Raw genomic sequence first — 14692 nt, forward strand, 5'->3', positions numbered from 1 at the left:
AATGAACAGTTCAGTTTTCTATACCTTATACAAGTTATAGTCTGATGAGTATGTCCCATAGATTCTACATTCCTTTCTTTAAGTAAGAAAATCTTGTCACTCTACAGTTAAGAATAAAAAAGGGTATTTTTTGAAACATCACAAAATTATTTATGTAATTGAATAAATTGGAGCTTTTTTTCTACTCTAGATACATAATAGAAAGGCTACTTTTTTCTTTTTTTTTTTTTTTTTCCCCCAAGGAAACAACATAACTATCTTTTGCTTAATTTAGAAAATAATTTAAAAAAACCATGAAATGTATATTTCTTTGAGCAGAGAACAGGGATACAATGTGACTTGATTAATGCTTACAGTGATATGGATAATACTATTAACAAAACAAAACAAAAAACAACTTATCTGAAAACAGCCTATGGGAAAATACACCCTCAGTCATGATTAAACTATTGCTAAAAATACTTTGTAAAGTCCATCAGCCTATCACTGACACTGTGTTTATACCCTTTATTTCCTATCATACTGGATAAATGAAAACACATAATGACTTGACTAAAAATAAATAATACCTGATTGCTTGATAAATAAAGATGTCATTTTTCAAAATCAGTGCATACAAACCCGAATTTTGTCTCTAACTTGTGTAAGTTTCAGGGTTTCTTTCCCTGTTCCTCTGCCTTTTCTGTATGGTGTTGTTTGTGGTTTTTTTTTTTCTTTTTCACAGTATTACTTTGGTAAGTAATAAAAACCTTCTATATATTCTTAGTGATCTAACAAGAACAATGCAGTCAGTTATTGCTACTGTTTAAAGTGCTATGATAGCTTGAAAATACTGAGTTTTCCATTAAAAATTACATATCTGAAAAATGTGGTGTCTTTTTAAAACATTTTTTTTTACTTACCTAAGCCATGCCTATGTGTTGACATTGGGGGTAACACAGTCCAAGCTTTGGTCTTTGGATTGTAACATTCAACAGTGTTTAATGTCTTTAAGCCATCCCGGCCTCCAATGACAAACAGCTTGTCATCGATGACAGCAACACCAAACTGAAGTCTCCTGCCATTCATCACTCCAGCCTGGATCCATATATTTGTTCTGAGATCATACTTTTCAATAGTTGTAGCACCTGATGAGACATAATAATAGGATAATGTATAAAAAATGTATACAAAATTGGCATTGGCTCCCTTTTTTTTCTTTTTTTTTTTTTTCCTGAAAGTGTCAAAACTTTAATATTATTTTCTGATTACTTCCAACATCTTGACAAACCCTTTCTGTTTCTTTAGATAAAGTAGTCTCTGGAATATGTGTGTGTACATATACATGTACATATATTACCTTTCCCCCCCAGCTAATAAAAGTGAAAAAAACCCCAAACTTAAATGGCTCCTACTAAAAAGTACTGCAAGTCTGAATCACAGTATGCTCTAACTTTATGATCATTTTTTACAGTTCAGTGGCATAACTATCTAAGATAACTTATCTTGTTACACTTGATTCCAGTCTTCCATAAAGTGTAAAAAAAGCCTGTGAAATTACATCATATTTTCATCAAAGATTAGAACTTGTATTTTAATTTGGGTTCATATTTTCTTTCTTATTTTAGGTACCCATGTGTAGTTTTTTTCAGACATATTTCTGATGGAAGTACAGAATGCTGTACTTAAAATCTCAAACAAAATATTTAAAGCATGTTTCCATATACAGTCAAAACCATTTCTTTCTGAACTTAGTAATTTGATTTATTTTCAGAGATGAACCCAAAAGCTATGAAGAGCATTATGTATAAAATAACTTACCAGTTAATGATGAAAAATTCATTAAGAAGCTTCTGCTGTTAGAATTAACTTAATTAATTAAAGATAAAATACAAAATGAAGAGTTTATTAACAAAAACAGAGTGTTTGCATGACAAGGGTTTGGTAGCAGGGTGGCTACAGGGATGGCTTCTGTGAGAAGTTGCTAGAAGCTTTCCCTATGTCCAATAGAGCTGCTGGGCAAGGCTGAGCCAATCATCAACGGTGGTAGTACCTCTGTGATAACATATTTAAGAAGAGGAAAAAAAACTGCTGGGAAAACAGCAACTGAGAGAAAGGAGTAAGAATATGTGAGAGAAACAACTCTGTAGACACCACGGTCAGTGAAGAAGGAGGGGCAGGAGGTGCTCCAGGTACCAGAGCAGAGATTTCCCTGCAGCTGTGATGAAGACCATGGTGAGGCAGGCTGTCCCCCTGCAGCCCTTGGAGGTTAACAGTGAAGAGGATAGCAACCTGCAGCCTGTGGAAGACCCCACAATGGACCGTGGGGATACACCCGAAGGAGGCTGTGATCCCATGGGAAGCCTGCAGTGGAGCAGGTTTCTGGCAGGACCTGTGGACCCGTGGGGAGAGGAGCCCACACTGGAGCAGGTTTGCTGGTAGGACTTGTGACCCCATGGGGGACCCACTCTGGAGCAGTCTGTTCCTGAAGTCTCCCATAGGAGGGCCCCCACACTGAAGCAGGGGAAGAGTGTGAGTCCTCCCTCTGAGGAGGAAGGAGCAGCAGAGACAACGTGTGATGAACTGATAGCAACCCCCATTCCCCATACACCCGCACCACAGATGAGGAGGAGGTAGAGAATTTGTGAGTGAAATTGAACCTGGGAAAAAGGGAGGGGTGGGGGGAAGATGTTTGAAGATTTGATTTTCATATCTCATTATTATACTTTGATTTTATTTTTAATAAATTAAATTAATTTTCCTGAGTCGAATCTGTTTTGTCTGTGACGGTAATTGCTGAGTGATGTCTCCCTGTCCTTATCTCGACCCACAAGCCTTTCTTTACATTTTCTCTCCCCTGTCTAGCTGAGGAGGGGAGGGATAGAGTAGCTTTGGTTGGCACCTGGTGTCCAGCCAGGGCCAACACACCACAAAGAGCTATAAAGGAAGCATAACTCACTGAACTAGAGTCTGGAAAGTGAGAGAGTAATGCATCCCATTAGCTGTAATATGAGTGTGAGAAAGGTTAATTTAAAGCAAAAGCACAAATATTTAAATGAGTTAAGACAGACACTTGACAATTCTTTTGAAATGTAACCAATGTTTTATTTTTATATACACATAACAGTGCTTCTAAAGTTTAAATATCCCTACAGAAAGAATCAACATAATTATTAAGCTTTACCAACTAACTATTTGGATTATAATAAAAGGTTAGAATTCCATGGGAAATAATTCTTTTTGTGTTCATTCATTCTTTGGAACAGAAAAGCAATGAACCAAGTAGAAACAAACATCATGAAAGCAATACTTTTGTTAATTGAACTAAAAAAGATATAATTTAAATTCAATTTGTATCTAAGTGTAGCAGAGCAGCAATAATATACAATTGAATCAGATGTATTAAATCCCCTGCTAGTTTTATGAAGCCATAAGATATATGAAGAAATTTTTGCATTTGATTGAAAGACATGTTTATTTATCTTTTGTCCCTAATTTAAAATCGAGAATTGTGTAAATGCATTAATCTTTAGGTTAGAAAGAACAAAAATACAGATTAATTGATACAGTTGTTTGGTGGTGCTTCAGGGCATATTATAATGATGCATATTAATAAAGTTACGTTATAATGCTTGAATTTTTTTATATGTAGAATCTATTCATATTAAAAGCTAGAACTGTAACACACAAGTTCTATAATGCTGTCTACTTCCATGGTAAACAGTACAGTTTAAAAGCTTTGTCATTCTGATTTCAGAAAATCTTAGGAAAAAATAGTCTTTGAATTTCCTCAGCTATATATTTTCTAATATTTGTTACGTCTGCGTTTGCCACAATGTTTTATTAAATTACATATTGAACATCTAATCCAGCAGTTCCTGGAGTGTCTGAATTCTGTTTATCCAGGAAAGTGCCTTGATGATGACGATGATGATGACGACGATGACAATAATAACAATAATAATAATAATAAATAATAATAATAACACTAATACAACAATAATACAAAGTGGAATAGGTACCGGTCCTATAAAATGGTCTTTAGTACTGGGAACATGAATGCAATACATTCCAGACTGCAATGCAGACAAGAACAGAAGACCCCTCAAGTTACTATAGGCCTTGGATGAAATCAGCTCATTGATGAAGAAGAGATGACTGAATCAGCTAAAATATTACATAGATACCTTGTCAATAGGCAGAAAAGCATACTTTTACTCTTTTTTTGTCTGAATCCTACTTCATAAACCCATCAGTTCTGTTCCCAGCACTGGAATGCCCATAGACTCTCCATGGATGCAAAGATCGCATGAAGAAGAATGTGGAAGTGATGTCTTTTACATCTATTTGATGACAGTCTTCCTACAGGAAGAGCTCTAGGCCTAGAATTTCTCTTCAGAAATCATTAATCACTATAGGCTTTTTTAGTACATGTCATCACTGCATTCAAGCCAGTTGCATCATTTCATACCAATCTTGCATTCTCTAGACTTTTTTCAAAGCACACTGAGCCAAGTTAAAAATCTTGTTCCTTGACGTAAGTCACTCTCAGCATGGATGATCAGCTTGCAACTTGTAAATGAGTAAAACTTACTAGAACATCTCAACCAAACCACCAGCTGCAGCTGCACACAACAAAGTCTAACCAGAAAATATCTGTGTAGAAAACATCTACAGTCTCTCTCTGTTCCTGCAATAAATAGTGAAGCAGCTGTGACCTCTGCTTATAGCCCCAACCACAAAATGCAGCAACATCTCCTATTCTGTTAACACATCAGTCCTGTGATGGAGCAGTCTTAGTGTACAGCTGGATATGGGCCTGTCTAAACAAACAAAAAAGAAAACAAACAAAAAAGAAAACAAACAAACTAAAAAAATATTTTAAAATGGTGCCTTGTCCTCACCATGAAGATGGTCAAGCAAATTGGACAGTTCGTCCACAGAGGTTGGATGGTCTTCATCCTTGAATGTTTCCAGGACCGAAATGGATATGGCCTGATCTCATAGCTGAACCTGCTTTGAGAAGAGAGCTCCTGAGGTCCCTTCCAACCTGAAATACCCTGTGGTTGCTTGATCTGGGATGGAGATTGTGGCCATCAGTTTATTTTGCTAAGCATGATAAACTTTCAGTAAGAGAAAGCCTCATATATGATAGAGTTTTATTTAAGATTGTGAAATGAAATATTGTGTAAATAAAAGACCATTGCAATCCCCTACATCTTTCACTATGTATATATTTATTTGAATTTGTTGTTATTTATTATTTACATAAACAACTATTTATCAAAACTATACATAGTCATGGAATAAAACTTTAACAATCCCTTGCCAACTTTCACTCTCAACAGAACTACATGAAGTCTTCTGTTTGACTTGAAGAGAGGAAAATTAACCCTACACATCAGATATTAGTAATGTTTGTTACGTGCTTTCTCAAATTTAATAGGTTATAAGAACACAAACAAAATAGTTTTAATGAGCATTAAGCCATTCCTAATTCAAGTCATGGGATTACATTTGGTTTAATGACACACAGATCTTTGTTTCTGATTTGTCACGGGGAAAAAAAAAAAAAACAAAACTGTAGTTAAAGAAAAAAGCCTGTCTTGCCCTAGTGCTGTCCTGTTCTAAACTGTTTTGACTGCAATGGCTCTGCAGAAGTAATATTTAAACTGGGAAAATCTTTCAACAAAGAGGTGGTGGAACCACTGAAAGTTATAATCAACAGAGATTTTAGGATATCTTTAATTGGAGTTTATTGAGAACAAACATAGTTCAATCATGCTAAACTTAATCCTGCAACATGGGTGATCCGAATACATTAATTTAGATTCCTCTTACAGCTCTACAGCCTGTGATTCCTTAAATTTACCCTAGATGGAGGCAATGAGAATTATACTAAGGGTTTTTGCATTTTAAACCTACTTCTTTTTGTAAAGTTTCAACTGTTCGTCACTCCCATACAAATGGAGAAGTACTGGGACAGCTTAGATTAAAACAGAGAACAACCTTCTACCTTTCCTAGGAAGGAAATTGGGTCATTATTTCTGACAAAGCAATAGATTCCTTTCTTTAGTTCAACTGATAAGATCTTGAAAGTAAAAGGATTTTCTGCCCCTAGGAGAGAAAAGGCAAAATCCTGATTAAGTAAGTCCAACAGGATTTTACTAGACAAATCAGTTTAGCTACTTAAGTGTCAGGTCGTCTGAAAGCAATAACATATTGGAATATTGGTTTTTCATCCATCATATATTTTATGGTTTGCATATACTTCAGAAAGAATTATTACATTGCCAAATGTTAACATCCCAAAAATGCTGAGAACTAATTTACTTGTTCTGAAAAAGAATAAAAGTAAAAGGTCTATAGGTATCACTCAGAACCTATAGATCTCATCTGCTAAGTGAATGACAACGGGACTGTCAGGACAACAGGTAGGATCTGTCTATGAAAATCTTACTTTAAAGACTTTCTGTTAAAGATTGGAGTCTTTATATTTTATTTTTTTCATATTAATATTTAAGGATGCTAATACAGAGAAATTAATAATGCATATCCTCTTTCAAAAAAAAATGCACAGATTAAACACAGTGCTTAATTCATCTTTTATAGCTATAGATCTTTGTTTAGGCATATTCTCTACTTTGTTGTTGATTTCCCAAAACCTATTGATTGTATCATCTTCTGCAGCATTGTTGATAAGCATGTCATTAATTTCATTACCAACAAGGGCATTGCTTCATCTTGATGACAAGTTTTGAGCTAATTTTGCTGAACGGTCTTGTCACTGAGTGAAGACTGTCTTGAAAAAATGTCTGTTTTCCTGATTTTTAAGTGCCTTGATCCAGATGGGCAGAAATGTCATTCTCAGTTTCTCTCACAGCCTTTTCTGCTGATTCTGTAATGACGTCAAACACTTGTCTTATGGTAAGGCTACTAGAGCTAAATAATTCATAAATGTTAAGGAATTTTTTGGTAAATATTTTACAATTCCTTTTTAACATATATTTGAGAAACGGATGATGTTTTATGACTTCATATAGCTCTGCCATTGCCAGGAGCCTAAGTGGATCAAACCCCTTTTCTGATCCTCTGGGCCCTAAATCTCCTCATGTGCTTCGCCAAGTCAGGAGTTGTGACTCTGCTTTTCTTAAACCTGAATATTAGACCTATAGTAATGACATAGTAATAGAAAAGCAATAGGAGAAGGAAGGGGAGGAATTAAATGGTCTTTGCTGTATGAAAGACAATCTGCCAATATCCCATCGTTGTCTCTATTCTGACACAAACGCCAGACAGAGCGAGCCCACTTATTATTTTGAGTAGCCTACTGAGAAATGGAGCAGGCATGGAGAAATGGAGCAGGGGCCAAGTTTGAACGAGACGTATCTCACACAATAATGCTTCCTACACATCTAAAAGTGGACTGGGCTGTACTGATGGGAGTGTTTCCATCATTACAGGTGATTCAACTTGGTCTAGATTATTTTGAGAACTTAACTGGTAAGAAATTTGCCAGTATTTGCGCTCCAAGGGGCTATATGTTTGAAGGGTAATGAAAAGACTGGTTTAGGAGGACTAAGAAATTTGCAGAGTTGTGAGAAAATTTGGTGAAAAAAAGTCTCCATTTCCTGCTGTTTTCCTGGTTCCTTGTCTAGTACTTGTCCTATATGACAAAACTGCCAATTGATGATAACTTGCCTCCAGATCAAGGATGATTAGCCAAAATTTCTGCAAAACTCGCTTGCATATCCTTTCTTGTGGTTGGTTGTTCCTTGACTTTAGAATACAGAGGACTAAGGTCCCTATAATGGAGAAACCTCTTCAAAGCTTATTTTACTTTGGGGACTGTGATTATCTTTTGTAAAGAAAGCTTGCAGAAGAGGATGAGGCTGATGAGGTATCAAAAATTACAGGGACTGGGAATTTGACAAGTAAGCAGTGCTTGACTAGCAAAAACCTAGAAGAACTGTAGTGGGAGCAAAAGGGTATGTCAACAAGCATCTTTTGATTTCACAATACACAGCACTCTGCAGTCTTTTTGATCCTGAACTCCATTTTGTATCTTCTTCTCCATGTCAGTCTCATCAGTTTGGACCTGGCACCACACGGTCCCCTGCAGGGTGGGAAATAAAAGGCAGGATTTGTGGGGAGATGGTTGGAGACTTATGCAGTGATCACTGTCATCTTTTAAAAGTATACAGAAAAACATATTGTCTGCATTTTGATTCCTGACACAGGCATGCTTGGCTGCAGAGGATACCTTAGGATGCAAAAAGGTTCCAGGCTCACTGCCAGATTCACCTCCTAAGTAGGTTACATATTAGGCTGCTTCAGTGAGAAAAGCTGTGGGGTTTGCTGTGGTGCACTATGACAGTCAGAGCTTTCCCAGTACACTGGCTTGTACTTCAGAGACCTCTTGAAAATCCTGTTACAAAGGGTTTTGCTTCATTGCTGCAGAAGGCCATGTCTGGCTTTAGAATACATTATTTCTCATCTTCATCTTGTTTTTGTACTAGTTGGCCTTTTTGTTAACATTGACTTTGGGCAACTGCCAGACTGCAGCATTCATTTTCTGCATGAGATGGAACTCTGTCCTGCAAATCTTCTTCCTGATGCTGATTAACCAGACTGTTTCTTTGGTCATATCCATATTGATATATCTCTCACCTCTCTTCATGGTCCAGTCCCCTACTTCGACAAGAATTGGATAAGCACCAGGATTCTTCCTTGTCCACAACCTTTTCCACAAACCTTTCTTTCTAAAGGAAACAGATCTCGGTTATAGACTGGAATAAAGAAATGAGACTGTCCAGCTAAGTCTCTAATACCAGCTCCATTGGACCATGGCCACAGCATCAAGCAGCTGCTGTAAAGACAGAGCTCTTGAGCCCAGCGAGATCCTGCAGTAGTCCTGTCATACTGTCAGGAAAAGATTTCAAAGAAATGAGAGCTGCATTGTGAATTGTAGTGTGCACTCCACTGAAGTTGGACACTGGACATTTGTCAGGGTAGAGCCTGAAAGCAAGAAAGTGATGGTGAGGTGAAATGCAACATCAAAATAGAGGTATGCCATTTCAGTCCATCAGTTAGCATCACTGGCTAGCACCACTGTATTTTCTTATCAGGTCTAGACATGCAGGCAGGTGAGAACTGTAACTTGAATGCAAGCGTGAGTTCAAGTTAATATTCTATATTCTATAATTCTGTAGAATTATATAAATGCATATATAAAATATGCATTTATATATAATGCATACATTTTATATAGATACATGTATGTATTTTTAAACATACGTGTCAATTATTCATCTCTAAATAAAACAGGGAAAGTAGAATAGAGTATTTGTCTATCTTTAAGTCTCTATTTTAGAGATAAATAAATAATATAATTACAGGGACTATAAGAGTTCCTAAAAGAGAATGTCATAAGAGCAATCCCTGATTGTGATTTTTTTCTTCCAAAATTGATAATGGGCATTGATGTCTAATTACTGAGACACTGGAGTGACTAGAGCTATCAAAGCAAGATGAATAGGCAGAAAATGAGTGACTCATCAACCCAACTGACTGTTAAATGGCAGTAAAACACTGCAACAAAAGCTCACTGCACAAAGTCTTAAGAACGTACACTAGTCATAAATACATCTAATAAACATATAATAAAATGCCAAGTCATAGTCTTTGACATCATGGATGAAAGTATAACTTGTTTTCCTAAAAAAAAAACTTTGGATAATAATAAACTGATAGGTGTTTATAAAAGGCCAGTTTTTCACTTTAAAGAGTAGTGGGGCAGTAACCACATGTTGCAAGTGTACTTATGTCAATAAAAGCAATGTAAGAACTTCAGAAAAATATTAAATACGGCACGTGTTACATCATTTTACTGTGAGGGACATTTTTCCATATGTATTCTCAATAAGGGACACTCACTGACTTTAGGCATTCAGTGGTATTATAAGTATTACGGGATTATGTGGGTGAAAGTGATTATGATGGACGTCTATCTTTACAGAAAGTAATCAGTAAGTAATTAAGAGTAAATTACGAGTGACATTAAACTTAACCTTTGTATGTACTTCAATTTTTTATTAATGTTCCATCTCTCTACTTGTCAGTAGAAAGTTGATGTAATTTTAGACTCTTGTTCATCTTTAAATATATTGCTTTTTTTTTTTTTAGCAGAAGTCATGTCTTGTCTTGGCTGTCGTATCAACTACCGTACTTGTTCTCTAATAACTGACAAAATACTTACATGACTGGAAAAAAGAGAAATAAGCAAGTCCCTTATTAAACTAGTATGATATCAGAAAGAGACCAGGAGACTGGATAAATTACTGAAACTGAGAGACCATAAATGGTCTAATGTATACAGGTCATAAAGAGTGTATATTTGTCTAACCAACTTTATAATTTGTCTTTTTCTTTCTAGGCTTTTCACAGAAACATGCATCAATATATTTATACACACACACATATGATCTTATAGGAGACTTTTCATAATACAGCTAAATAACTTGGGTGTGCATAACAGTGATAGATCTGTTGGAGGCCTCATTAGTGTTAGATTAAGCCTCTGTTCCACAGGCTCAGGAAGTTATGATTTTCTATGCCATAGAAAATTGTCAGAAGTAAAGGAAAAGAATGAGCAGAAAGGAGAAGAAACAGATATAAATAAATTCAACACTACATTTAAAAGAAAAGAGATTCTAAACTGCATTGAAGCTGCAGGAAACCAAAATGATCAATGAAGAGCTTATTGTTTAATTTACTGTAATGTTGATGTTATTTTATTGTGTTAATAACACAGTGGTGCACTTAGTACTGTGAATAGTCATGAATTTATTATTTTTGATTTAAGTTTAAAAAACCCAAATAGATGTAGGATTTAAACAGTCTGTAGACTTCAGGGCCAGAAAAATCTACACTGTTAATCATGTTTACTGTGGTAGTATGTGAATAACTACTCACAAATACATCCCATTGTCCTAGGCACTTGAAAAATCAATGTAAAAATCAACTATATATATTACAGACTGAAAACCAGACGTAGGCAGAAACAGTAGTAAGACATACAAAAATAAATAATGTGATAGCAGCAAATATTGGTTCATTGTATGGCCATATGTTTATTTACTAGGTTTAACTAGACAGAGATAAATTGTGAAAAAAAAAAATGAAAGGAAAAGGATAAAAGCAGATAGTAACATGAAGGTGAGATGGTGGGAAGAAGATGATGGTGGAAACAGAAAAATATTTTTCCAGAGCAGGAATGAAGATACAAAGAGATAGGCGGAAGATGAATTTAAACTATAAGAATAGAGTGGTGATATTCCACTACAGCCACAGTGCTATAATATTCTCTGAACAGATACAGTTTCTTCCTTTGTTCAATTTCCTGGTTGTGTTTGATGACTAGGACAGATTCAGTTCATCCTATCCTATCATCAGAGGGATACAGCTTCAAATACAAAAATATAGGTATCTGCAATTTGAGGTGTTTGTATAAGCTCCCAGGGTAGTCCTAGTCAGTGCTGCCAATGGATTCTGTACAGGCTCGACTAGACCAACCGTACTATCTCCATATGTGGTGGATTGACCTTGGCTGGATGCCAGGCGACGACCAAACCACTCTTGTCACTCCCCTTCTCAGCAGGACAGCGCAGAATGGATAAAAAAAGATGGAAAGAACCCAAGAGTCAAGATAAAGGCAGCTTAATAAAAGCAAAAGCCAAGTCTGTGCACAGAAGCAAAGGAAAACAAAAGATTTATTCTCTACTTCCCATCAGCAGGCGATGTCCAGTCACTTCCCAGGAAGTAGGGCTTTAGTATGTGTAGCAGTTTCTTCAGAAAAAATGCCATAATAATGAATGCCCCCCTTTCCTCCTCCTTTCTGTTAGCTTTTATGGCTGTACAGATGTCATAACCCTTTGGTCAGTTTGGGTCAGCTGTCCTGGCTATGTCCCCTCCCAAGATCTTGCCACCCCCAGCCTACTGGTGAGGGGGGGAATGTTGGAGGGAGACAGCCTTGATGCTGTGCGAGCACTGCTCAGCAGTAGCTGAACCACTGGTGTGTTATCAGCACCTTTCTAGACACCAATACAAAGCACAGCACTGTGAGGGCTGCTATGGGGAAAATTAGCTCCATCGCAGCCAGACCCAATATACCATCTGTATTGACTACAGTGGGCACTAAGTGTATAGTTTAGGTGTAGACATGAATAGGGTAAATACTAAAATTTAGGTGAACCATATTCTAGTTCTAGTGTCAGTTCCTATATTAGAGTGAAAGAGGAAAGACCATATAGGTTTTGGTAAAGCAGGTTACGGCAGTTCAAGACAAGGGAATGGACCCCAGACAAGTTTTCTATTGTGTTTGTTTTCTATGAAAATTTAGATAAAACAACACTGACATTTTAAAGTAACTTTAAATAATAGATACTTTAAATACAAAAGTTTTAGGAGACAAGAACTATCTTCTGTCTTCATCTTTCAGACATAACTTGGTTCACATACATAATATATTTCAGTAACTGTAGTCCAAATGCTTTTGTTTTTCTAGAATTTGGACTCATTTTAGTTAATGTGAAGAATCAGATTAAATGCTCATGAAGTGCAAATTATTAGACAACATTTTTATGCAGTACGACTGCTGTATGTTCCCTGAAGTAACTAATGTAACATTTTATTTCAGTATTCATAACTCATTATAATTTTATTATTAGCACTTCTTGCAGATTTTCATTTTCTTGTTTGAAACAGATACAGTGACAATAAAGTGTTTCTTTGTCAAGCTCCGTAACTGCCTGCTATTGTACTCTGTTCCCTCGTCCTGTGCTACTATAGTTTAACACTTTGAAATATTAATAAGACATAAAGACGTATCTTCAAATTACACAATTTTTATGGAGGGATTGTTATTCAGTTTAGAGAACTGAAATGTTCCAGGCTATATTTTGTATATATTGGTTATAGTATCCTCTCCGGATTCATTTACCAAGGTACCCAGGGGCCCAGGGACTGTTCATTTCCAGTACCTCACCGAGCATTTGGAAAATGCATTATAAAGAACTTGAAAATAAACATTTTGTCCTGAAAAGCTGTTATTCCTGAAAGTTTAACACTGCTTTTTGAGTGGTGACCAAAATAATCCCTAATTTTTAAAACAAGTACACAATTTGCAAAGTGTGAGTCATAACATTTTTTACTATTTCACAATTCTTCTACTTCCAACTTCTTACCACCCTTCCTAGTGATGGTTCTGCTCATGCTATAAAGTAAATATGGCCTTGGATTTAACATTGTTTTAAACATTACTTAAAATTATTTCCAAATAAAATTATCACAGCCTGCACATAGACATTTTTCATAAATTACTGACCCACAGCTGTATGATAATTCTTAAATTATGCAAATCCCTGTGGTTTGACAAATTCCTGGCCCCAAAACTATATAACCATGCGTTGTAAATGGCTATCTCGCCTCTCTTCCCATCTGTTTCTTTACATACTCTGCCCTACATATTTTCCCTCTAATAGAAGCCTTTGCAACTGTCCCAGACTCTTGGGGAAAAAAAAAAACAAAACAGAAGGAACTTTGCAGACAATTATTTTTCCTCTGAAGTTCTCTATCTACAGTCTCTAAAATAACAGCACCACCTCATGCTACTCCTACACTACTTGTAATTTTTTTGAACAGTTTAGAGGGGAAAACAGAAGCCAGAAGTGAGAAACATTCAAAGAAATGGACCCAAGGATGTAACTGAGGGACCAAACATGTGGGATAATATATAGAAGACTGAGACATGGGTTGAGAGGAAAGATTGTACTTAGGCCATGAAGAGAATGCATTTTAATGTAAAGTCTAAAACTGACATCATTTGAAGAGTTAACAGGGAAATTTATGCTGACATAAAGACAGGATGTTGCAAAGAATAGAATAAGACAAAAATAACCGTGTTCTTACCATTATCTTAGCATGTCTTTCTCTTGTCTGCTCTGAAGCTGGAGAGGTCTGAACCTCACCTTGTCTAGATGTCATCTCCAAACATGTTGAGGAACAGGAAGTTATTGGAAGTGGTCAACATGGATTTACCAAGGGTAAATCATGCTTGATCAATCTGATAGCTTTCTATGATGTTATAACTGGTTGGCTGGATGAGGGGAGAGCCATAGATGTCATCTACCTTGACTTTAGCAAGGCTTTTGACACTGTCTCCCATAACATCCTCATTAGGAAGCTGAGGAAGTATGGGCTAGATGAGGTGACAGTGAGGTGGATTGAGAGCTGGCTGTGTGACAGAACTCAGAGGGTTGTGATCAGCGGCACAGAGCCTAGTTGGAGGCCTGTAACCAGTGGTGTCCCCCAGGGGTCAATACTCGGTCCAATTTTGTTCAGTATATTCATTAATGACTTGGATGATGGGACAGAGTGCATTCTCAGCAAGTTCGCTGATGATACCAAACTGGGTGGGGTGGCTGACACTCCAGAGGGCAGTGCTGCCATCCAGCATGACCTGGACAGGCTGAAGAGCTGGGCAGACAAGAACCTAATGAGGTTCAACAAAAGCAAGGTCCTGCACCTGGGGAGGAAGAATGCTAAGCACCAGTATAGGTTAGGGGTGGACTTGCTGGGAAGTAGTTCTGAGGAGAAGGATCTGGGGGTCCTGGTAGACAGTAAATTATCCATGAGCCAACAATGTGCCCTTGTT

General features: G+C 36.7%; 1 protein-coding gene across 2 annotated transcripts in view; it reads right to left on the reverse strand.

Annotated features, from left to right (window-relative positions):
- Window positions 1–14692, reverse strand: part of KLHL1 (kelch like family member 1) — a 236761-nt gene that overhangs the window by 45136 nt on the left and 176933 nt on the right. For both annotated transcript variants that reach the window (XM_054215759.1, XM_054215750.1), the window contains one exon: window positions 903–1127. In XM_054215759.1, the coding sequence (XP_054071734.1) occupies window positions 903–1127 (225 nt within the window). The remainder of the gene's footprint in view (window positions 1–902; window positions 1128–14692) is intronic.

Source organism: Rissa tridactyla, chromosome 1 (genome assembly GCF_028500815.1).
Source record: "Rissa tridactyla isolate bRisTri1 chromosome 1, bRisTri1.patW.cur.20221130, whole genome shotgun sequence".
In the NCBI taxonomy this organism is placed as follows: domain Eukaryota; kingdom Metazoa; phylum Chordata; class Aves; order Charadriiformes; family Laridae; genus Rissa; species Rissa tridactyla.